General features: G+C 40.6%; 1 protein-coding gene across 1 annotated transcript in view; it reads left to right on the forward strand.

Annotated features, from left to right (window-relative positions):
* Positions 1–26,328, forward strand: part of LOC114644701 (zinc finger protein 721-like) — a 250,513-nt gene that overhangs the window by 198,156 nt on the left and 26,029 nt on the right. The window contains exon 4 of the mRNA XM_051935332.1: positions 5,561–6,821. Coding sequence (XP_051791292.1) covers positions 5,561–6,821 — 1,261 coding nt within the window. The remainder of the gene's footprint in view (positions 1–5,560; positions 6,822–26,328) is intronic.

The following is a 26,328-nucleotide window of genomic DNA, read 5'->3' on the forward strand; positions in this document are numbered from 1 at the left end:
TGATATTGATAATTAAATGCATATACAGAGTATTAGGATTAAACTAAAATGTAGCTATGAGAAAGCCATGTTAGAGTAATGTGTTTTCAGGAGGGTAACAGCAGAAGGCTGCCTCACCACTTCTTTTAAGTTTAGCTGTTGGAATTCTAAGCAGACACTTATTTGAAGATCTAAGGTTATTATTTGGAGTGTAAGGTGAAAGACATTCCGAAATATAAGATGGAGCAAGATTATTTAAGGCTTTCTAAACCATAAGCAGGATTTTAAAGTCAATTCTAAATGACACAGGTAACCAATGTAGTGACATCAAAACTGGAGAGATGTGCTCGGATTTTCTTTTCCTAGTTAAGTTTCTAGCAGCTGCATTCTGCACTCATTGCAATCGATTGATGTCTTTTTTTGGGTGGTCCTGAGAGGAGTGCGTTACAGTAATCTAGCCGACTGAACACAAAAGCTTGAAGTGCAACACAATGAAAAAGTCCTATTATTGCTTTTCTCCGTTACAAACCCCAAACCAAAACTGCATTAATACGCATATTGAGTACTGTATAGATAACTGCTGAACAGGAGAATGTTGAGTGGCGACTCTTTGAAAGTGATAACGGTGGGCAGCTTGTTCTTCCAGCGACTCCATGGTTGATTGTTCTTGCTCAGCAATGCATCTAAGTATTAGTATTAAAAACAGGCTCACGTTGAGGAAGAAGCTTAAGATTCTACAGACTGAGGTGTATTGCTTGTTTTTTGTTTTATTGCCACAGTTGTTTAAATTTGTTTGCCCTTCATACGATTCTGTGGAATTCCTCTTTGATTGTGGTTATGTACTTCTGTCTCGTGAAGACAGCCTCTGTGTGTGTGTGTGTGTGTGTGTCTGATTAAGTTTCTATGTGCAGAATTTGATAAAGGAGTTGTGCTTCTATGTTGTTAGTCGTTCAGGATGGAGTTGACAATTTCAACATTCAACTTCTTTTTTTTTTTCTGCTTCCTTAAACAATGCTTCTGGCATCAGCATTTCGGACAGGACTTTTACCAACTTTGATCTTATGACTTAAGTTCAAAGCATTCAAATGCTAAAATGTTTTAACCCAATCCAAAAAGAAAGTCTTTCTGTATGTTAGGTCAGCATAATTTGGGCAAAAAGGGTGTTGTCTACTACCTAGCCAAGCCAGAGCACAGCAGAACTTTCCCTCATCACCACCACCTTGTGCTGTGATTCCTGAGTTTAAAATTATGACTTAAGCGTGGAAGGAGAGATATCAACACAATCTGGTTTGGAGGCAGCATGCTCTGCATTTGTAGAAATGAGATGTGTTTCTTGTAAAAGTGTTATGTCTGCATTATTGCATCGTATACAATCATTATCACACTCGATCTTTTCTGAGGTGTAGACGATGACCTCACATTCCATGAGAAAATATTAAGATTGGTCATTGTAGCAGAGAAAGAAGAATACAGAAAACAAGGAAGAATAAAGGTTTAGTGTGAACCCCTGTAATAGCAGAGGAGTGTAGGGCAGTGTGACAACAGCAAGGCAGATCATTAAGCGCATTTGTATAACCCAACCACATAAACTCATGTGGAAGAAAAGAATTTGAATACAGACAGGCAGGAGAAAACATCATTCGGTATTCTTTATCTAAATCTTGCAAGAGGCAACAGCATATCTTATTAGCAAATGTTACAAAGGAAAGATGCCTCCTCTGCACTAGATTTATGCAGTTCATTGATTAGGTCACTACTCATAAAAGGAATTCATTACATAATCAGGAAACTTTTAACATGATTGGTTACACCCAGTTGCTAGCGGGACGTGGCAAATGTTGATACCTTAAATGACCACAATTGGATTGATAGTCCCACAGTAACCAGTTAACGTTAACTTTGGACGTGAGGTAATAGTCCTGTTAGCTTAGGATGTATGTGACTTTTTAAATGTATTATTTTTATTATTATTTCAGGAGATGTGTGAGTTTCTCCATGTATGTCCGGTTTTCCAAAAAAGTGAAAGAACAATGGCCTAATTTTGTATGATCCAGCTGGGTACAAAAACAGGAAACTTAGTACTATAGAAGAATGGTTATGCCATAACTATAACATTTTCTCTTAAGGGGTTATATAAAATAACAAGAAATATATTTATCATAGCGAATAATAAAATAACAGCATCAGCTTTTAAGTGTAAGCTCAGAAGGATATGAGACTCGGACACATGCCAGGTGCACATTGGACCAGGGTTCAAATTCAGCTCTTACACAGATCAGCAACCACACCTGAATTACACACCCACTGAAACCCAGTAACCAGTTAATGGTAACTTTGGGCCTGTGGTAGACCCATGGAAAGTGTGGGACAAACAAATCCACATCACCATAAAGCCACCACTCCACCCCTCCCTTCAAGAGAATTCAGAAAATAACTCCAAAATAAAAATATTTAAACATGAAAGAGTGTAAAAATAAGAAGTAACACTGCAAGGGTATTTAGCAAATTGAACTTTTCAGAAAGTAGTACTATTAAACAAATCATCAGGTCAGCCGAGCTCTGGTGAAGAGAAAGTCCTCTTGGGATCAGTGAAGTGACGGGGTGCGAGCCTGCGTGTGTTACATGAAATCTGCCCAGGTATTAGAGGTGGGCGGTATGACCAAAATTCTATATCACGGTATTTTTCTAAATTCTGCCGGTTTCATGGTATTAGACGGTATTTTTTTCCCCATGCATGAGTGGATGTTAACCACATTTTCCACTGCAATTACTGCAGTAGACTGGCTAAGAATAACCTATTCCACTGTCATGAGAATTGTACATCGTACAAAAAGACATTTTAATGTGCACACAAGTATTAATCCAGGTTTGCATGGCCCCATAAAGTGATAGTTTTCAAGGGGGTGGCACTAAAGAGAAGGAATCACATTGCATGACAGATGCAGTCAAAATATAGAACCTTTAATTGAACAAATTTTGCAAAAGCTTAAACTATGATTTTGACAATATATTTTCAACCATCCAAAGAGGTATTTAGACTTAGTAAAATATCCAGAGGTGTTTGTCAAAAGTTGGATTGCACTGAACACGTCTTAGAAAAGGAATAAATAGTAAATATTTTTTGTAAACCAACTACACTTTCTGTTAATGTTAACAATCTCTGTCCACTGTCACGTTAAAGTGACTTTTTAAACAATTTTACCATCGTTAAACTGCATAATATTTAAACTAATAAATAATAACAATAAAATAAATAATAGTAGTATTACTGATAGTAGTACCATTACTTCAAGGTTTCAAGCCCAGGTGCATTACACTGTATTCACCAAATTAAAATAAAATAAAACAAGTGCAACTTGGTGATGACATCTTACCAACTTTACCATCATTTAGGCAAACTGCATTAATATGGACCTTGCTTCAAGCTAAGCTATATACATAAATAATAAAAACTGCAACTTGCATTTATAATGCTGTTTGTGGTATAGCCCTATGGAAGCGCATTAGGGCCACTGTGAAGAAAAAAAAATATGGACACAGAAGAAAAAAACAAACTATATGTCGAGAATAAATTCAACATGTTGACTATGTCAAGATTAAAGTCGACATTTCCACTTTATTCTCATAATTTATTTTATAATTAAAGTAGAATGTTGTAAACTAAACTTCATCCTAAAGTCAATATTTAATTTACTAGATTTTCTCAAACCCCGTCACAAGTTAATGCAGCACATCAAATACTTTGTGTTAAGTGTTCCCCGACCCAGTCGTTAATCACTCGCTTCTTAAACTGACTTTCTCCGCACTAAGAGCAGGCGCCTGCATCAATCACCGCACAGATAAATGTCTTTGTGAAGTTAAAACTAGTTATTAACTTAGCCGACGGAGTGTTCAGAACTTTAAAAATATCTTCGTTATACATGTTTAATTATGCCATCCATTCAAAGTTGCGCCCATCTCTGAACGAGTCGCCACCACATCGCAGGATCAATACAAGCAAAACATACACTAGCACGTACAAAAACAAGTACAACTTGGCTTGCAGTATTATCCAATAGTATAGAAATAGTATTTACACATCTGACCTTTTAAAACTAAAGCATCTCCAGGCGACAGACGTGACTGCTTTTTTTCGGCTCTCTGTCCATTTTCACCGCGCGGCATACCTATGCTACTGCCCACTATTTGGTGGTGTAGCAGTGAAAAAGAGCCCTAGTGCAACAAATCTGTGTTTTAGCGGTGTAGCAGTGAAAAAGGTCCCCACTTGAACAGTTTCCCGCTGCGCCACGTTCCGAACGTCGTTTAGGCAATTTAAACCGGTGTTGCGGTATAAGAAAAATCCATATCATAAAAAAATTAAAAACGGTTTTCGGGATGAACCGGTATACTGCCCAGCACTACCAGGTATATCCATGTTGTGTCATTCAAGCCAACACTTAAAAACAGATTTAGAAAGTTTGCTTTACTTCACCTTCATGGAATTAAAGTTGGCTCTTAAATTCAAAAACTCTGTAATAATTACTTTCAATGATGTTTAGAGTATGCCATTTTGTTCTTCCACAAAGTTTTTGAGCTCATTAATTATCAAAGACACTTTTGAGATGCTGTCATGCCTGGTCTTGAGGGTTTTCTTTGCTGGGCTTAGAGTCAGTAAATTGGGAAAAGTTCTTAGACCCAAGGCAGGGTATCATTATGGGCAGTTATGCAGATAGATTCTTTAGTTAGTTCATATAGGTACAGGCACAAAACAAAAAAATAAATATTAGAGGCTGAATATCAAGGGGTGAGTGACAGAGAGCAGCTAGTGTGGCCATTCCACAGCAAGCCTCACATGGACTCCCATTTGTCACAAAACTGACCAACCCTGGTGTCACTTGCCATTCCCCTTCCAAAGGGGATTCAAATAACTGTGCTAATCCTGGGTTTTCACATCTTGTAATGTTTCTTCCTGACCCCCTGCAGTTCATATAGTCCTGTGCATTAATACATTGCTTTGTTCATCCCTCTGCTTTTCTTTAGAGGTTTAAATAAGCTGTTGTGATATACGTTTTGGAGTTAAGTGGCTTTTGACTAAGTGTGGGAAAATGTCCGGGCGCATTGTGATTATCAAAAGTGTATTTCAAATGTTGGCTTGGCATTTTGTTTTATAAATGAAACTCTCTTCAGTATTGTAATAAGTGAAGATTTTCACTTTTTACCTCTGTTAATTAAATATAATAGTAGCATATAACATTGAAAAAAATGTAATGGTATGGTTATAAGACAATGATGCAGTTGTGTAATGTAGTTCACAAAATGTCACCAACAGTCTACTCAGTTGGACCTATGGCTCATGATTAATGTATTCTACTGTTTCAACTTCAATGTGCTCATGTGGTGAGTAGTTGTAATAGCTAAGGCAAAATTATCAAGTTAAGTGCAAATTAACTTAACATTCAAATAATGAACAGTCTTTTATAAACATAAGCAATGTATATTTATTTCATGTTTGATTTAATGTGAACCATAGTGAAGTGGAGTGAAACTAAGCTGCTGCTATTTGTTGTTTTTCTTTTCTGTTCTCCTTTTAAACTTCATACAGGAGACAAACGTCACTGCTGTTCTGAATGTGGCAAGCTATTTTGCCACAAGAGCTCCCTACAAAGCCACAAAAGAATTCACACAGGAGAGAAACCATATTGCTGTTTGGAATGTGGCAAACAATTCCGTGAGAGTACCCAACTTCAGCGCCACAAGAGAATTCACACTGGAGAGAAGCCGTATTGCTGTAATGAATGTGGCAAATGGTTTCGTTGCAGGAGTCACCTTCAGCGCCACAAAAGAATTCACACCGGAGAAAAACCTTACTGCTGTTTGGAATGTGGTGCACGATTCACCTGTAACACAAGTCTTCAGAGCCACAAAAGAATTCACACTGGAGAAAAGCCATATTGCTGCTTGGAGTGTGGCAAAAGATTCTGTAACATGGGTACTCTGCAGAAACACACAAGATTTCACACGGGAGAGAAACTGTTTAGCTGTTTAGAATGTGGCCGGCAATTCTATGATGAGAGAAGTCTTCAGAGTCACAAAAGAATCCACACTGGCGAGAAGCCATATTGCTGTTCTGAATGTGGCAAACGATTCTATGACAAGAAAAGTCTTCAGAGTCACAAAAGAATTCACACTGGAGAGAAGTTGTATTGCTGTTCTGAGTGTGGCAAACAATTCTCAAATATCAGCAGTCTTAAGACCCACACTGCAATTCACACTGGAAAGAAACCATATTGCTGTTTGGAATGTGGAAAACAATTCTATAACAAGAGCTCTCTTCAGAACCACACTAGAGTTCATACTGGAGAAAATCCATTTTGCTGTTTGGAATGTGGTAAAATATTCTGTAGCAAGAGTAATCTTCAGAGCCACACTAGAGTTCACACCGGAGAAAAACCATTTTGCTGTTTGGAATGTGGCAAAAAATTCCATAGTAAGAGTAATCTTCAGAGCCACACTAGAGTTCACACTGGAGAAAAGCCATTTTCCTGTTTGGAGTGTGGAAAACATTTCCGTACCAAGAGTAATCTTCAGGGCCACACTAGACTTCACACAGGAGAAAAGCCTTTTTGCTGTTTAGAATGTGGCAAAAAATTCCGTAGCCAGAGTAATCTTCAGAGCCACACTAGAGTTCACACTGGAGAAAAGCCATTTTGCTGTTTGGAGTGTGGCAAGAAATTCCATAGCAGGAATAAACTTCAGAGCCACATTAGAGTTCACACCGGAGAGAAAGCAGCCGTAAGAAGTACATTAGAGAGGGCAAGAAGCAGAAGGAAGAAAGGAGAAAAGAGAGTGAAAGATGTCAAAAAGTCACCTTCCTAACTACTCAAGTCTTGATGAGTACCTTCCCTTCACGTGGTGAGCTTCGTTGTACAAGATCTACACCAAACTTCATCAAGGCAAAACTGCTATGTTCATATGAAAATGACCCAAAAAAGTAACACATACTGGCTTCATGTCTCCCAGGATAAAAAGGAGCCCAACTCCTGCCTCTGCTCTAGGGTAGGTGATGATACTAGCAATAGTGCAAAATCTTCAGAAGAAGAAAAAAAAAAGATGACTTTCAATGTGGAGTCAGTCCAGATGGACAGTGTTGCTGGCCCCAATACAGTGGGACAGAACAGACCACACCACAAAAAGGTAGATTGAGCAAGAAATTAAGAGGACTGGACACAGTTCAGTGGTCACTTAGATCAAGAGACTGTTATTTTATGCAACAAATTCCAGATTTCCGACTAAAGGATATGCCAAGGGGGCTCACACAAAACTGGAACAGACATAGCAGCACTTGCATCTGTGCAGAGGAGAGCAACCAAGTGCCTGCCAGGACTTAAGGACATGTCCTACTGTGGCAGACTTATGGAATTAAACCTCTTGGGACCTATTCCAGGTATTTCAAATCCTCAAAGGCAATGATAAAGTAGATCCAGCAACATTCTTTTGGTTTAATGATGGATTATGTACCGAAGGACACCAGTGTAAGTTAAGGAGACGTGCATTTAGGACTGAAGCCAGGAAGCTCTTCTTTACACAAAGTGTTATGGGATTCTGTAACAAACTATCGAGACATGGACTTGAAGCAGAAACCTTGAGAGATCTGTGGCAGCTTAGCTATCAGCTAAGCAAATGGGCTTATGGAACTGAATGGTCTCTCATTTGTCACATTTCTTAATGTTCTTATGGAGTCCTGGAAAGCAGTAGCATCAATTTTTCAAACTAAATCAGAAAACTGGTGCAAACCTAAGATTGTTAATCAGAATAATTAAAGAAACAAAATAAATAAGCCAAGTGAAATTAGAACACTTACAAAGAGCAGCAAAAAGATGTACTACAGGAAGAATGGCAAGACCCGAGAGTATGAGAATAGAACAGGCAAAGACCTGGGATGAAGAGAAAAGGAGAGATCTTGTACGGTGTGACATCTATGCAAACATAAAAACCTCAACCACCAAACTTAGTAAAAATAATAAATAAATTGATAAAAAAAGATATGTTTGAAAACAAAGTAAGAAATAAACTCCCAAGTATGAATGGACACACTCGGAGAATACTTATTGCTCAAAAATGGAATGCATCGAAAAGTAACCGATTCTCAAACAAAGGTATGTGAATAATAAAGGAAGTTTTCAAGGATTTAATAATGGAAGGGATTGTAGTACAGCAGACTGAATGTTACGAGAACATTTGTGCCACTTAAAACTGCCCAAGGACCACAAGAGAGGTTGACTCCAAATGTTCAGAATACAGGAGCAGCCAAACAATAGAAAAACTTACAAAAACACCATAAAAAAACAGGAAGTTGTAAGAATGGAAAAGGGCTTGGGAAGATAGAGGGTTGAAGATAAATAGGAAGAAGACCAAATATTTAAGGAAAAACAGGAAAGACACCAGCAGTCTGGCATAAACATATTAAGGAAATGAAGAAAAAACTCCTGGACCCTGTCCATATGGACAAACGCACAAAAATCTGTAGGGGAGAGGAGTTAAACATTAAACAATCAAGCCTGCAGTATTATAGCCACCTCGTGTCTTTTACCCAATTAGAGTCTGATATGTAAGCATTAATCAGCACTGTTATGTAAATTCAGTTATCAATAAGTATGAGCTTCTGCTTTCGTTCTCTGATCATTCTGACCAGGTTGCTTTTGATAAATGCTCCCTCTAAGGCATTTTGCCGAGGAGTAATTAAAAGATACGACAAACAGCTTTTCTCCTGCCTCATTGTAATTGATCTTATACAATGACCAGGCAATGTCCATATTGAATGCTGCATATTCAACTATCCAAAGGTTGCTTTGCTGACCAAGTTTATTTCAAAGAAGCATCCTCTCACATCTTTTAGGTTGCCAGACAAGCAGTGCTCAATCTAAAGTCTAGTAGCAATCAGACAGAGACGTTGATTTAAGCGTTTATTTAAAATGTAGTTAATCTGCTTCAAAACAACAGCAACAACTATGAGCAATACAAAGAACAGGTTCATGCAGTCTTCATTCAGCCCCAGATGACAATTCTCAGATGGCTTCTTTTGTTTAGTTGCAAATTATACAAACTGATAAACTGTTCGGAAAGTGTCCAGCATCTAAACAAGAGCTCTGTGGAGGGTCAGTGTTCTGATTTTACAAAGAGGTAGAGATAACCTTGCTGGTGTCCATTTTTGCAACTAAGATGAGCTCTTTACTGAAGGAGAAGAAAATGCAGCAACTGAACTGCAAGAAATCTCCATTTTTGCAACTGTAATGAGCAAACTCTAAAAAGGATGGTGGCTTTCCCCTTCCTGTATAATCACATACAAAAAGCACCAGGCTTATCGCTGTTAGAAGACATGCCATGATATTTTTCCAGAGTGTCCAAACGCATTATAAAGGTTACTCAATCATTATCACTAAGTCAAGGATATTTTCTGATGAGAATCAAAAGCTGCAGTTTCTAACTAAGCACAAACGCTTGAAAAACTTGCAGTATCTCCTGTACAGAAACTTTATGGCTTTTCTAAATGTACAGAAAGAATTTATTCTAAGAGCAGTTTTAACACCTACATGACAAATCCCATAAAATAGAAGCCCATCCTGTAGGTGTTAATGTGCTAAACGTTTGCGCAACATTTACCAGTTTTAAAGTCCACTGAGCAATACATACTCGTGAAAATTAATTGGGAGCCAAGCAGACAAACCTGACTGAACAAGCGCAAACATGGAATGAACACAAAGTGGTGTCTGCTGTCGTGCAGTGTTAGACCGGCACTGCAGAGGAGGTAAGGGACAGTTAAAAATAACAAGGAAATCATAAGAAAGGTGCATAAATCTTCTCTTGTATTAAACTAGGAATAATAATAAAAAAAATTACAATCATAGGCTGAAAATTGATAACAGAAGGTTAGGGGGCCAAGTAAACAGTTACAAAGGCAGAAGGAGCGCCACCGACACAGGACAAGGTGGCACAGGAAATGACGGAAAACCAGACAAATAGAGAGAACCACCAGGGGCTGTCGTTAAATAAAACTATATGTAAATTTAAATTTAGGGGAAACAAGTCAGTAACTGAAATAGCGTAAAGCACAGGACCTAAAAAGAAGAGTTGGGTTAGCCCAGGGGTCCTCAGTCACAGTCCTGGAGGGCCGCAGTGGCTGCAGGTTTTCTTTCCAGCCAGTTTCCCAATTAGACCTCAGTCCTTGCTGATAATGAAACTTGGTATTTAACTCTGTGCCTTGTTAGCACTTTCATTCATCAAAGACAATTTTAATTACATTGTAGATTAGGGGTCCACCGTTACAGTTCTGGAGGTCCGCAGTGGCTGCAGGTTTCCATTTCAACCAAATTTTTAATTAGAGCCCATTTATTTAGCAATACATTTTTCATGCTTAATTTTAGTTAACTTGCCTGTTACAATTCAGAACCCTTAATTGCCTATTTAAGTTTTAGCAGCTGCATTTAAAATTTTTAATTGTTGCCTGTTTTGTTAATCTGACATTAGTTAATAATAAAATGTAGCTAACCAATAAAGCAGCAGCTCTCCAGCCAACATGCTTCCTTTTATACCTGAGCATATGCTCCATTAAAAGTGTCTGTGTTAAAAAAAATTGTTTAGAAATAAATGAGAGGAGAATTGGAAGGAGTGTTAAATTTAGTTTTGTTCTATTCCACAAAACAAATGGATAATGCTCTCAGGTAAAGAAACTCTCCAGTGCAATTACAATTTCTCTTGGACGAATGAAAGCACTGACAAGGCATACAGTTAAATACTAAGTTTCATTATCACCAAGAACTGAGTTCTAATTAGGAAACCAGTTGGAAGGAAAACCAGCAGCCACTGTGGCCCTCCAGGACTGTAATTGAGGACCCCTGATTTACTACTACTTCTTCTTTCAGTTGCTCCTGTTAGGGGTTGCCACAGTGGATCATCTTCATCCATATCTTTCTGTCCTCTACATCTTGCTCTGTTACACCCATCACCTGATTGTCCTCTCTCACCACATCCATAAACCTTCTCTTTGGCCTTCCTCTTTTCCTCTTGCTTGACAGCATCCTTCTCCCAATATACTCCATCTCCCTTCTGCACATGTCCAAACCAACGCAATCTCGCCTCTCTGACTTTGTCTCCCAATCGTCCAACTTGAGCTGTCCCTCTAATGTCCTCATTTCTAATCCTGTCCATCCTCGTCACACCCAAAGCAAATCTTAGCATCTTTAACTCTGCCACCTCCAGCTCTGTCTCCTGCTTTCTGGTCAGTGCCACCATCTCCAACCCATATAACACAGCTGGTCTCACTACCGTCCTGTAGACCTTCCCTTTCACTCTTGCTGATACCCGTCTGTCACAAATTACTCCTGACACTCTTCTCCACCCTGCCTGCACTGTTTCTCAAATCTCTTCCACAATCCCCATTACTCTGTACTGTCGATCCCAAGTATTTAAACTCCTCCACCTTCGCCAATTCTACTCCCTGCATCCTCACCATTCCACTGACCTCCCTCTCATTCACACACATGTATTCTGACTTGTTCCTGCTGACCTTCATTCCTCTCTAGAGCATATCTTCACCTCTGAGGGTCTCCTCAACCTGCTCCCTACTATCGCTACAGATCACAATGTCATCAACAAACATCATAGTCCATGGGAACTCCTGTCTAATCTCATCTGTCAACCTGTCCATCACCATTGCAAATAAGAAAGGGCTCCGAGCCGATCTCTGATGTAATCCCACCTCCAACTTGAATGTATCCGTCACTCCTACCGCAGACCTCACCACTGTCACACTTCCCTTATACATATCCTGAACAACTCTTACGTACTTCTCTGCCACTCCCAACTTCCTCAAAGAATACCACAGCTCCTCTCAAAGCACCCTGTCATATGCTTTCTCCAGGTCCACAAAGACACAATGTAACTCCTTCTGGCCTTCTCTAAACTTCTCCATCAACATCCACAGAGCAAACATCACATCTGTGGTGCTCCTTCTTGGCATGAAGCCATACTGCTGCTCACTAATCATCACCTCACTTCTTAACCAAGCTTCCACTACTCTTTCCCATAACTTCATGCTGTGGTTCATCAATTTTATCCCCCTGTAGTTACTACAGATCTGCACATCCCTCTTATTCTTAAATATCGGCACCAGTACACTTCTTTTCCACAATGTAATTAAATTTGTCTTTGATAAATGAAAGTGCTAACAAGTCTTAGAGTTAAAAACCAGGTGTCATTATCATCAAGGACTGAGTTCTAATTGGGAAAGTGGCTGGAATGAAAACCTGTAGCCACTGCGGCCCTCCAGGACCGTGACTGAGGACCCCTGGATTAGCCAGATCACAAACTGTGCAGCTCCCTCGTAATCCTCTGGACTACAATCACTGGAGTTACGCAAAAATGAAAAGAAGAGTGATCAGGTCACCAGAGCAGCCTGTGAAGTGAGCTGAGCTGAGCAGACCTTTAATGATCTTATCATGCTCTATAGAGAAATACACACCAATATAAAGTAATCCTTTTTTGTAAGTGTATATGGTATATAGTCTTTTTACTCTAACTGCAGAAAGTAAAAACAAAAACCGAGCAGCATGACAGAAGCATTGGGGTTCCATGCCATTATGCACAATGAAGAAGCCTCCTCTAGAATGGACAACGACATGCTGACACCAAGGAGGATGCTGACATTTGGTAATGGAAGGAACAAGCATGGCTGCTTGTAACCAAACAATTCAGATTTTTACACTGATCACAGTATTAATATGTGGGCAACGAAGATGGGTGACACATGATGCAGATTGTACTGATGTGGCTGACGTGTTTAAGTATTTGTGTTCCTAGAAAAAATAAAATGAATGATAAAGATATTAAATGTGTGATGTTTTTCACAATAAATTGGCTAAATAACAAACTACTCAAACTCACTTCAAAAATGGTAATGGTCGATATAAGACTGAAGGGTGACCTGCACTTTAACTTGAGCCCCATCTGCAAGTGGGCTTCACCCCTTTTAAGTTGCTCTTTCTTTTTCTTTGTCTTCCTCTTTTTGATCGGAGGAGACGCCATTTCTTTACACATATGACACGCCTTGGAGGCATTGGCAGATGATTTTATTATTATTCTACTAGCCATCCCCAGCCCGAGTATTAGTGAAACAGGACAGTGAGGAGGGCCCACCCGGCTCTCTACTCCTGACGTCGCTCTTCCCCCTTCCCTCAGCCTGCATCGTCTGTCTCAGATTAGCGCGAATATATCGCTCCTGCAAGCGAACTATGATTCTTAGCGCAATGAGAGAAGTCGCAAAATCAACCGGAATGTTCAAGCAAATTGTAGAAAAAAAACATCTAAATCCGTGAAGTAGTTCTCTTGTTCGCTAACTAAACGGAGTTAAGGTTACGCCCCGAGGCAGACTCGTGAGTGAGGAGGGTACCACAGCCCAATGAGTCTCTCTCGGATTCACGCTAATAAATTAGTACCGCAAGTGAACTATGATACTTCATGCGATGAGAAAGTCGCAAAATCAACCGGAATGTTCAAGCAAATTGTGAAGTAGTTCTCTCGTGAAAAGCAGACAGACATACAAATGGGTCTAAAAAACTATTAAGAAATTTTGCGCTTGGACCACGAATTTTTAAAACTGTTTCTTAGCGAACACCTATGGGCCCAGGGTAACCTCCACTCCATATTTCAAGTCCTCAGGGTTCGGGAGATTTTGTGATGAGTGAGTCAGTGGTATTTGACTTGATAATATAATATAGAATGAAATGTACAGTGGAACCTCGGTTCACGACCATAATTCGTTCCAAAACTCTGGTCGTAAACCGATTTGGTCGTGAACCGATGCAATTCCTCCCATAGGATTGTATGTAAATACAATTAATCCGTTCCAGACCGTACGAACTGTATGTAAATATATATATTTTGTTTAATTTTTAAGCACAAATATAGTTAATTATACCATAGAATGAACAGCATAATAGTAAACTAAATGTAAAAACATTGAATAACACTGAGAAAACCTTGAACAACAGAGAAAACTAACACTGCAATAGTTTGCGCTATCGTTCTAGGAACCGCTCGCTAAAAACACTTTTTTTTTTTAATGAGTTTTAAGCACAGGGGAAAAAAATGAACATTTGAAAAATCCATAATTTAAGAAACCACCAAGAAAAGTAACATTGCAACAATGCAGGCTACGAACCGATCACTGTAAACAGAACTGAAAGCAAAATCAAGCCTTCTCTACCTTATGCGTCCCTCCCTCCCTAGCTCAATCGCTCGCTCTCTCTTTCTCTCTCACGCGCACGCCTGTGTGTGTGTCTTTTTCGCAAGCCTGGAGCGCCTGTGTGTGTGTATATGTGTGCCTGTAGCCTGCTCCTGTGTGTGTGCGCTCCTGTCTCTTGCGCACGCTCCTGTGTGCATGCGTCTGTCTCTCTTGTGCTGCCTGTGTGTGTGTGTGTCGCGCTCTCTTTCTCTTGCTCGCTGCACAGGAAATGCACAGGGAGAGACTGAACATGTATAAACCGAAAGGGAACCTGGCTTGTTCGTATACCGAGTATGTGGTCGTGAACCAAGGCAAAAGTTTGGCGAACTTTTTGGTCGTAAATCGATTTATACGTGTACCGAGACGTTCGTGAACCGAGGTTCCACTGTATAAATTATTGGATGTATCAGAAAGAATACGTTGTGAAAGTCTGAAAAACTGCCCACAAACCTTAACAGTTTGTATATTAAAAAATGTACATATTGATTTGTGAAAAAAATACATAAGTAAATGAAAATGCAAGTTTTAGCAAAAACTGTGTTTATATTAAAACAGTAGAAAAACACTAAAACATAAATAAGTATAACCAGTTGTAGCAGAATACCTGAAGTTGTTATTATTTCGTTATTGACTGCACTATCATCTTTTGAAAAGAGTGGAATTGTAATTCCAGTTCAGATAATTTCACTTCATTAGAGTGAATTCCAGATAAATGTAAATTCCGGGCACATCTACACCCACATCCCCCCTCAGGTGCACCTGAAATCTTCATTGAGCCTAATCGTCCTGGCTTTGAGGATGTGGAAGGAACAGCAGAGCACAAGGAATGAAATTGATGTGGACACAGAAGATGTGCAAACATCACATGGCCAAAGACCAGCACAGATGCTGAAATCATGAAGACGGATGAGTCCCAATGTCCCATAAACCCGTGCCCCTCTGTCCTACATCAAGATTTAAGCCAAATGTTAAGCCTTCTGATTTCGTCGATCGCATCTTGATCAACTCTCTCAGGTCAGACCCATTTCCTTTGAATGTTCCTTTAATTTATCCATCCATCTCTGCTTCGGCCTTCACCTGCTTTCTCTTCCTTTGTACTTCCATGTCCATCCTTCTTTTGCCCACTGTAACACTAGATGGCGCTATACCAGCACTTATCCCAACACACAGACACTGACCACATGTATTAAAAGCACCAAGAGGTTGTTTTAAGTTCTCCTTTTCTTTGTACAATGCTCCTCAAGTACCACCGCCACAATAAACACAATAATATTTAACTCTCCAAATCTTTCCTCCACACCTCCCAGCAAGCTCTGCCCTACTATCCCCCAACACCGGCTCACTTGCTGGGTTCCCATCAATCCTTTATATAGGTCCTTGACCCGGAAGTGCTTCTGTCCTTCCGACCACATGACTGACTGGCACTTCAGGGTCTAATGAAGAACTGACATTTTCTTCAGCCTGGAAGTACTTTGGGACTTCCGTCCTCGTGACTACCTCAATACTTTCCAGGCTATAAGGAAAAGATGAGTCCCCAGGTCCTTCGACGGCACCTAACAGGGCTGAGAAACTGAACTCCAAGTTCCAGGATGCCCTCCGGGGCACCGCTAAACTCCAGGAAAGCTGCCATCTAGCGTTTTGGAGGAGGCAGTGTCGGCAAGTAGCTGCCTTCCCCCATCCTTCCATTCCAGGGGCGTCCCAGCTGGGTTGATCTGCCGGCCATCCATCACACCACATATACATTGCCTCTCCTATCCTATTCCTGTACTTTCTTAGATATGTCTACAAGTTTAGTTGTACCTGTGATTGTCTCATATCTTATTTTGTCCTTCTTTGGAACTCCACCCTTCCATCTCCATAGTCTCATTTCTGGTACATCCAACTTCTTCTCCTGCTCTCCCTGTACCGCCCAGGTCTCATCTCCTTACATCATTGCTGGTCTTACCATTTTCCTGACAGCTTGAAATTTACCTGAATTCTTCAATCACACAATACACCTGATACTTTCTTCCAATTGTTCCATGCAAACTGCACTCTATGTTTATCTCTGTATCTGTCTTGGGCCACCACTGATGCTCGATATTTAAATGTATCCACTCTTTTGAGAAGCTCTCTCTACAGACTAACTTCTGAATCCTGATCATCATTAAACCTTACATGTTTGGTCTTCTTCCTATCTATCTTCAACCCTCTATATTCTCAAGCCCTTCTCCATTCTTCCAACTTTCTCTCTGCTTTCTCTTTTCTGGTGCTACCCAACAAAATGTCATTAGCAAAATACTTGCTCTGGAGAGATTAGTCTTTTAACCCATGATTCAGCACACCCATTACCAGATCAAAGAGGTAAGGACTTCAAGAAGATCCCTGGTGCTGACCTCCTCTAACTGGGATCTTGTCTGATACCCCAACACTGCTTGTGTGTTCTCACTCCCTCATACATATCATGGACAATCCTCACATACTTCTCTGGGCCTCCTTTCTCTCTCATGCATCTCCAGACCTTTTGACGTGACACTCAATCATTAGCCTTCTCAAAATCAGTGAACATCATTTGCAATCCTTTCTGTTTTTCTCAATGCAAAGACTGCATTAGATGTTCCTCTCCCTGGCATAAGACCAAACTGCTCCTCCCCTATGAGGGTCTCTTCTCTAAACCTTCTCTCTATAACCCTTTCCCAAATCTTCATTGTGTGTGACGTCAGTTTTATCCCACTAATAACTAATAATCCTGAATATCACCCTTCTCCTTATAAAGGGTGAACAATTGTACTGTTCCTCCATTCCTCTGGTATTCTCTGCCTTTGATCCTGCAACACATCTATTCACTTTTCTTCTGAACTGCTCCTTCATCTGCTCCTTATACCTTTCCTTTCATCATTATTTTCTGTGCCTTCTTTACTTCTTCTCTCTTTATTCTTGGTACAAACCTCCACCTGGAACTCCATCCCCAAATACTCACCATCCATGTCTTCTCTCTATCATCTCTCTACTTTTTGTCATGTGCCCATTTATATCACCACCAACAATCACCTTCTCTCCCTCTTGTACTACCCTATGCTCTTCATCCATTCGTGCCCACAAAGCCTTTTTCTCCTCTTCCTCACAATCCATTTGAGGAGCACATGCACAAATGACATTAAGTACAGTCTCACTAAGACCCAGCTTGACATTCATCACTCTAACACTGCTCCTATTCACACTGATAAGATTATCATGAAGCTCTTTAGGTACTTCTATACCTACACCATTTCTCCCTGCTCATTTGCTCCACTGCACAGCAATTTAAAGCCTTCTCCCAATTTTCTTATCTTATTCTCCTTCCATCTCTGTTTTCGTGACACATAGCTGCACTTCCACTTTCCTCCTTTCCATCTAATCTGATAACTTTGTTCCTCTTCCAGCCATTGTCCCAACTGTCAATGCCCCCACTCTTTCCTTTAACTTTTGTTTCTCTTTTCTTCTCTTCTTCTTCTTGACTAACTTCTTTAGTTGTGACTGCCCTTGGCCCTGTAGCCCTCACTCACTTTCCACAGGGGTCAGACGAGGCCCATGTTTGTTGCCTATGGGGTGCACCCTAGCATTTTCTGAAACCTACTGGACTAATTTCTTCATTAAAGTTTTGGCTAAAGTTTTACAGCCAGATGCCCTTCAAGATACTCTCTGTTTATTTGGGCTTGGCACTGGCACCAAGTTGGGCTATTTTGTCCCCTTGATGGTTAAATTGTCCTTTTACTTTTCCATTTTATATTTGTATAGCCCCCACATGCTTGTATGCATGCCTGACAATGTCGTAATGAGACGACGGATGGTGTCCTGGGGGATCTCCTCCCAGATCTGGACCAGGGCATCACTGAGCTCCTGGAAAGTCTGAGGTGCAACCTGGCGGAGTCAGATGGACCGAATCATAATGTGCCAAACATGTCCTATTGGATTGAGGTCAGGTGAGTGAGTGTGGGGGCCAGTCAATGGTATCAATTCCTTCATCCTCCAGGAACTACCTGCATATTCTCAACACGTGGGACCGGGCATTATCATGCACCAGGAAGAACCCAGGACCCACTGCACCAGCATAGGGTCTGACAATGGGTCCAAGGATTTCATCCCGATACCTACTGGCAGTCAAGGTGCCATTGTCTAGCTTGTAGAGGTCTATGCATCCCTCCATGGATATGCCTCCTCAGATATACCATCACTGACCCACCACCAAACTGGTCATCCTGAATGATGTTACAGGCAGCATAACGTTCTCCACGGCTTCTCCAGCCCCTTTCACGTCTGTCACATGTGCTCCGGGTGAACCTGCTCTCATCTGTGAAAAGCACAGAGCACCAGTGGTGGACCTGCCAATTCTGGTATTCTATGGCAAATGCCAATCAAGCTCCAGAGTGTCAGGTGGGCAGTGAGCACAGGGCCCACTAGAGGACATCAGACCCTCAGGCCACCCTCATGAAGTCTGCTTCTGATTGTTTGAGATGTCAGAGACATTCACATCAGTGTTCTGCCTGCCAGCTGGAGGTCATTTTGAAGGCTCTGGCAGTGCCCATCCTGTTCCTCCTTGCCCAAAGGAGCAGATACCGGTCAGTCCTGTTGATGGGTTTAAGGACCTTCTACAGTCCTGTCCATCTCTCCTAGAGTAACTACCTGTCTCCTGGAATCTCCTCCATGCCCTTGAGACTGTGCTGGGAGATGAAGCAAACCTTCGGGCAATGACAGGCACGTATTGATGTGCCATTCTGGAGAAGTTGGACTATCTGTGCCAGCTCTGTGGGGTCCAGATAAGGCCTCATGCTACCAGTAATGACACTGACTGTAGCCAAATGGAAAGCGAGTGAAAAAACAGACGAGGAGGGAAAAATGTCAGTGACTTCCACCTGTTGAACCATTCCTGTTTTGGGGAGTATAGAGCGAATATATCGCTCATGTAAGCGTACTATGAGTCTTAGCGTGATGACAGAAGTCGCAAAATCAACCGGAATGTTCAAGCAAATTATAGAAAAAAACCCCGATCTAAATCCGTTAAGTAGATCTCTCATTTGCTAGCTAAGTATATACAGTGGTGTGAAAAACTATTTGCCCCCTTCCTGATTTCTTATTCTTTTGCATGTTTGTCACACAAAATGTTTCTGATCATCAAACACATTTAACCATTAGTCAAATATAACACAAGTAAACACAAAATGCAGTTTGTAAATGGTGGTTTTTATTATTTAGGGAGAAAAAAAAATCCAAACCTACATGGCCCTGTGTGAAAAAGTAATTGCCCCCTGAACCTAATAACTGGTTGGGCCACCCTTAGCAGCAATAACTGCAATCAAGCGTTTGCGATAACTTGCAATGAGTCTTTTACAGCGCTCTGGAGGAATTTTGGCCCACTCATCTTTGCAAAATTGTTGTAATTCAGCTTTATTTGAGGGTTTTCTAGCATGAACCGCCTTTTTAAGGTCATGCCATAGCATCTCAATTGGATTCAGGTCAGGACTTTGACTAGGCCACTCCAAAGTCTTCATTTTGTTTTTCTTCAGCCATTCAGAGGTGGATTTGCTGGTGTGTTTTGGGTCATTGTCCTGTTGCAGCACCCAAGATCGCTTCAGCTTGAGTTGACGAACAGATGGCCGGACATTCTCCTTCAGGATTTTTTGGTAGACAGTAGAATTCATGGTTCCATCTATCACAGCAAGCCTTCCAGGTCCTGAAGCAGCAAAACAACCCCAGACCATCACACTACCACCACCATATTTTACTGTTGGTATGATGTTCTTTTTCTGAAATGCTGTGTTCCTTTTACGCCAGATGTAACGGGACATTTGCCTTCCAAAAAGTTCAACTTTTGACTCATCAGTCCACAAGGTATTTTCCCAAAAGTCTTGGCAATCATTGAGATGTTTCTTAGCAAAATTGAGACGAGCCCTAATGTTCTTTTTGTTTAACAGTGGTTTGCGTCTTGGAAATCTGCCATGCAGGCCGTTTTTGCCCAGTCTCTTTCTTATGGTGGAGTCGTGAACACTGACCTTAATTGAGGCAAGTGAGGCCTGCAGTTCTTTAGACGTTGTCCTGGGGTCTTTTGTGACCTCTCGGATGAGTCGTCTCTGTGCTCTTGGGGTAATTTTGGTCGGCCGGCCACTCCTGGGAAGGTTCACCACTGTTCCATGTTTTTGCCATTTGTGGATAATGGCTCTCACTGTGGTTCGCTGGAGTCCCAAAGCTTTAGAAATGGCTTTATAACCTTTACCAGACTGATAGATCTCAATTACTTCTGTTCTCATTTGTTCCTGAATTTCTTTGGATCTTGGCATGATGTCTAGCTTTTGAGGTGCTTTTGGTCTACTTCTCTGTGTCAGGCAGCTCCTATTTAAGTGATTTCTTGATTGAAACAGGTGTGGCAGTAATCAGGCCTGGGGGTGGCTACGGAAATTGAACTCAGGTGTGATACACCACAGTTAGGTTATTTTTTAACAAGGGGGCAATTACTTTTTCACACAGGGCCATGTAGGTTTGGATTTTTTTTCTCCCTAAATAATAAACACCATCATTTAAAAACTGCATTTTGTGTTTACTTGGGTTATATTTGACTAATGGTTAAATGTGTTTGATGATCAGAAACATTTTGTGTGACAAACATGCAAAAGAATAAGAAATCAGGAAGGGGGCAAATAGTTTTTCACACCACTGTATATATATATATATATATATATATATATATATATATATATATATATATATATACTGTTTATATATATACTGTTTATATATATATATATATATATATATATATATATATATATATATATATATACTGTATATATATTAAAAATGTAAAGAGGTATTACTGGATCTTTTAAATAGGGTATCTGCATAGTATTAAAATAGACAAAGTAAAATGAATGCTCTTTCAGCAATGGAAATCTTACCAAATCTCTGACAGCCGACTTTGTCAATTGCTGCAGTACACGGTCGCCCTCCTGTGGTGACTTGACATATCACACTTGTTGGAGAATTCTTTTCACTGCTAACAGCCGCCAGCCGTTTCTTAAGTCTGATGTACACTGAGAAAAGAAGTTTGAAAGAAAGTGTGAAACCTTAGAAGCTTTAGCCAGGAATCCTAATAGCCGTTGCACCGGATACATTTTTGTGACGTAACATGGCTCCTGTTGTTTAACCCTCCTCTTTGATCTGTAAGTCTGTCTAAGTGAGCTTTGATATAATCGGCTTTTACTCACCCTGTTTCTTACTGTCCTCAGACAGATGGAGACTTTTTATAATTAAAGACATCAATCAGAGTGTCATCCTGCTGCTTCAGCTGAGGGGTCCATGTGCAGGACCTCTGTTTGGACCGGCATGGGGTGAACTGCGAAGACTGGCGATGGGCGGAGTGAAGCCTCACAAAGTAATAATAATAATAATTCAATACATTTATATAGCGCTTTTCTCAGTACTCAAAGCGCTATCCACACAGGGAGGAACCAGGAAGCGAACCCACAATCTCCTCCAGTCTCCTTAGCGGAACATCTGAAGCCATTATGTCGGAAATCGTGTCGAGGCTTCGAAGCATTTGACATTCAGCTCTCTGGTGACATCTCCTGGCCATCTGTATTAACACTACACAAACTCATAAGCCAAGCAAAATTTCACCTTTCATTGGCTAACTAAAAAGATTACAATATGCAAGCTTTCGAGGCAACTCAGGCCCCTTCTTCAGGCAAGACGAAGAAGGGGCCTGAGTTGCCTCGAAAACTTGTAATCTTTTTAGTTAGCCAATAAAAGGTGTCATTTTGCTTGGCTTTTCTCTGCATTCATAATGGCTAACACGGTACAACACCCTAGTGTTACAAACTCATAATAAAGTTCAATGACGTCGGCTAAACTTTTATTTGTCACTGCTACGAAATGGCAATGAAGAGAAGAGTTCATCAGTGGCTTCCAGTGCCTGATAGCTAAAAAATATAACTAACGCCAACAGACGGAATATACCACACAACAAACAAGTGCTTAAAAAAAAAAAAAAAAATAAGATGCCTCGTGCAAAGAGCCTCGGATATTTTAATAAATATTCCCCTTTTATATTTTATCCTTATTTTTGCTCCTGCTATTAGTATTATTATTAGCCCTCATGTTTTCTTCAGATCTTATTCTGCTGACCATCCTTTATGGTTCCACGGTCCCAATGTTGTAGCTGTAAAATAAATAAATAAATAAATAAATAAATAAATAAAGAGCATCGTATTCTCGTCAAATGTCTTCTTTGTTCTGACATATTTAAAACCGAGTTGACGGAAAGTAAAGGTTAAATCCCATAAAATAGGGTCGCATATTTGAGAAAGAAATCCTCAGATTAACACACATTATTATTCCATCAAGTAATCAAATATTTCAGTTATTAGTACTTAATAATCTTTGGTGGAAGTCAAAATTAATGAGTTCACTATGAAGAAAAGACGCCTTCACAGTTGTCACAGTCAATCTGTCATAAGCATCAATCATGCCGTCTTGTGGCTCGACTGCCTAACGTGATTGCTTTTCATATTCGGTGCATAGTGCAGACCCAGATTCAAGTCGGATTAAAGAGTCATCTAAACTTAAAATGATTAGGTGTCACATATGTATAAACTAAATTGACAAATAATTTTGAAAGATACTGTGGAAGGACTGCGGTGGGTTGGCACCCTGCCCAGGATTGGTTCCTGCCTTGTGCCCTGTATTGGCTGGGATTGGCTCCAGCAGACCCCCATGACCCTGTGTTTGGATTCAGTGGGTTGGATAATGGATGGATGGACTGTGGAAGGATTGCATAAGAGATGTCTGTTCCGGAAACATTCCTACTTAGAATCGCCATCAAAAACGCAATCACTAATTTGCGTTAGACAGCTCAGATATTTACAGTAATCCATCTTCAATTCTTTGCCACTTGACGTCTATGGATCCCACCACTGTAAAGAATGATAACAAACCCACTGTGGCAGATCAGGCTGAATTCACTTTACTGGACCCAAAATTCAAAGGAGCACAGATCAGTCACTGGTACAATGTCTCACATAAACGGGATACTCCAAGGAGAGCACTGTTACTATTAAGTGATCCAAACTCTATAGTTGATATCTTCTGCAAGTGTAATGTGAATAATGTGCTGCATAACTAATTACAACTGTCATTCAAACAGAAACAGTGCCATGGACATCAGCAGCAGCCACTGTAGACACCTCTGTGTTGATAAAAGAACTTCTATGGGGGTCAGCATTAAAGATCCCACTAAAGTGAAGCGGCAACAAAGAGCAGCAGGATAAAATAATAATAGTGATAATAATGGCAAGAGGCAAGGGGCATTTACGAAAAGAAAGCATTATGGTGATAGAGGAGTTGTGACTCATAATGCTAAAGCTCTTGTTTACAGCATTATACATTCTACGGGTTACCATTTGTAAGATGTATAATTTACAGTTTTATTTGTTGACTGCAAGTATTCTCGAGCACAATCATTTAAAATACCTTGTTGAGCCACAAATATTAATTTGGCCTGACAATTCTGGTGGTGGTGCCCTGCATAGTTCAAACGTACTCAAAATGCCAAGCTGACATGCGCAATAGAAACTAACCCTCCTCCAGTGCAGTTCGAGGGCATGAAGCTGACATGTGTATCGAGCGAAGCTTTGTGAAGCCTTTACACATTCAAAGCCATTGTGCTATAAATTGGTGCAAGGCAAACATTTGACTCCCATCGTTCTAGTAATACCTCGTATTAACATTACACACTCGGTCGATATCGTCCACTTACAGACTGAAACAACATTCCAGATAGTTGCTGACAATATCATGATCGATGCTGTGGCTGTGATGGGATTTCCTTTGTCTGATACATAGTGTCAAAAGATACGGTTCAAAAATATGTTGCAAGTTTCTCTGAAAAACATATTAAGCTTCATATTTGAGTGTTTGGAGACCCTGGTGTCATACCAAACGAGTATTTTAGAAAACCATAACATACACTACTGACCAGCATGCTATAATCTGTGTTTTAATTTCTGAGCGCTATACGGCACTTCTCTTTTAGGACAAGTTGCTATAAACACTTTCAGCCAATCAGCACTTTCTGAACACCTGGCACAACAGTGTGATCCTTCGTTGTGAGTGGCATCAGACGGGCACCTCATTTCCTTGTATTGAGTTCTTGGACTATTTACTGTAACACAGGGCTTACTTAGTTCTTAATGCCATATGGAAATACACACACGTCTCCTAAATCGTATACTGAAATGCCTACATTTACAGTGTCTGTTTTAGGAAATCATCATTTTAAATTTTTCTCTGTTATTATGTATTTGTATTCCTCATTGTCACTTCTCATGAGTCCCACTTCATTGAGATTTTGTCTCATATGTTGCATATGCAAATATTTTAAAGGGAGCATTTATTGAACTCACTGTAGCAGACTTGTCATCTTCCTAAAATGATATTGTAATGGCACTGACAGTATGAACTGGCATTACATTACCAGTGGCAGGGGCACCTTTATAAATGGCAAGCCTGTGAAGTCACCTGCTTTTCCAACTAGTGCGACAAAAGGCGAGCAGTCCTTTTGAGGGTACAGAGTCACCCTTACAGACCTGCAGTCCAACTTAGCAGAGCACAGAGTGCCTTGGAAACCTAAAACAGACCTGCTTGGCTCTTTGGAGGAGTTGCTGGAGAATTTCGACACTCAAATCTGTAATCTGGAGTGCCATTTGCAGCAGACAACTGAAAGACTGACACCTCTGCAGCTCCATCTCCACTTCTCCATCTGCTAAGTACCCTTAGTCAGGATCTGTGGATGCCTGTGGAGCTTCAGCCTCATGGAAAAGTGTGGAAGATTGAGTTGCCGCTATCCCCTGGTGAACTGTGAGAAGTAGGGCAGGTGGTAAAAATATGCAGGCATAAAACAAGGCAGATGGTAGAGGCACTATGAGTTCAGTTTGGCTCCAGTTCAGTGAAGGAAAACTGCCAAGAGACCCGGACATCTGCACCTCTGCACAAGGAGGATCACCAGATAGTTTACAACTGACCAGCTTTGAACATCTCTGTGGCACTGCATAACAGCACAGCACTCAACATCCCATGTGTGCCACTTGACAACACAGCGCTCACGATCCCTGCTAATGTGCCCTCATCATCAGCTGCATCACACTGAAACGAGAAATAAGACCACTCTGTCATTTCAACAAGTTTTTGTACCATTTCAAGGAGTTGGAAGTGGTCTCTGGGGACATTGACTTTAGCAGGAGGGCTAAGTAATGACGGTGACAAGTCCCATCAGCCATGGATGAGTTACCCAAGTATGAGCTGCCATTACATCACCTGTGGCAGGGGCACCTTTATAAATAGCAAGCCAGCAAATTCACATGCCTTACCAACTAGAGCTGCAAAAGGCGAGCAGGTCCTTTAAGGACAGCGAGCCACCTCAAAGAGTCATGTAAAGAGCAGAGAATCCATCCATTGTGGCACTTGGCAGTGACGTTACAATATTCACAATTACTCATAAGATCAAATATCAAGGAAGCTGTGAGTTTGTTTGGACTGTGCTGTATTTTCTGTGACATCGTCTCAGTAGAGAGGGCGCTCCATTAACAATGCAATCTTTCCTAAATGACAGCTCATGAGCTTCACAGTTTGTTTATTAGTATGTTTTGATTGTGTTTTATTTTATTTTAATTGGAATTATTTTAAACATATTACCATGCTCATTGCCCATGTAGATATGTAACATTTGGTAAGAATAAACAAAAAAGGTAAGAAAACATTGTCACACACATGTGCATGGAAGGCAACTAAAGGGCTCAAAAGAAGGTAATTCCACGCCGGATAAGCACCAGAATGCAAATCATTTTTATCTTCAAACTCTTTCTTCCCTCAACTCACAACGCAGTGAATCATCATGGTGATGATTCCTCTGCCACCTGGTGGAATCCTCCAGATTAACTTAAAGTTTACGCCCAAGTATAGACAGTACACTTCTTGCGTAGCAGCAGCAGCATCCTCAAGCGCTCATGTCGCACAGTGCTAAGTAAATCCTAGGCCTTAAAAGCTTATCCCAGTCCACCCTCCTTAAACTTTGAAGCATCTGCTCA

Source organism: Erpetoichthys calabaricus, chromosome 1 (genome assembly GCF_900747795.2).
Source record: "Erpetoichthys calabaricus chromosome 1, fErpCal1.3, whole genome shotgun sequence".
Classification (NCBI taxonomy): Eukaryota; Metazoa; Chordata; class Cladistia; order Polypteriformes; family Polypteridae; genus Erpetoichthys; species Erpetoichthys calabaricus.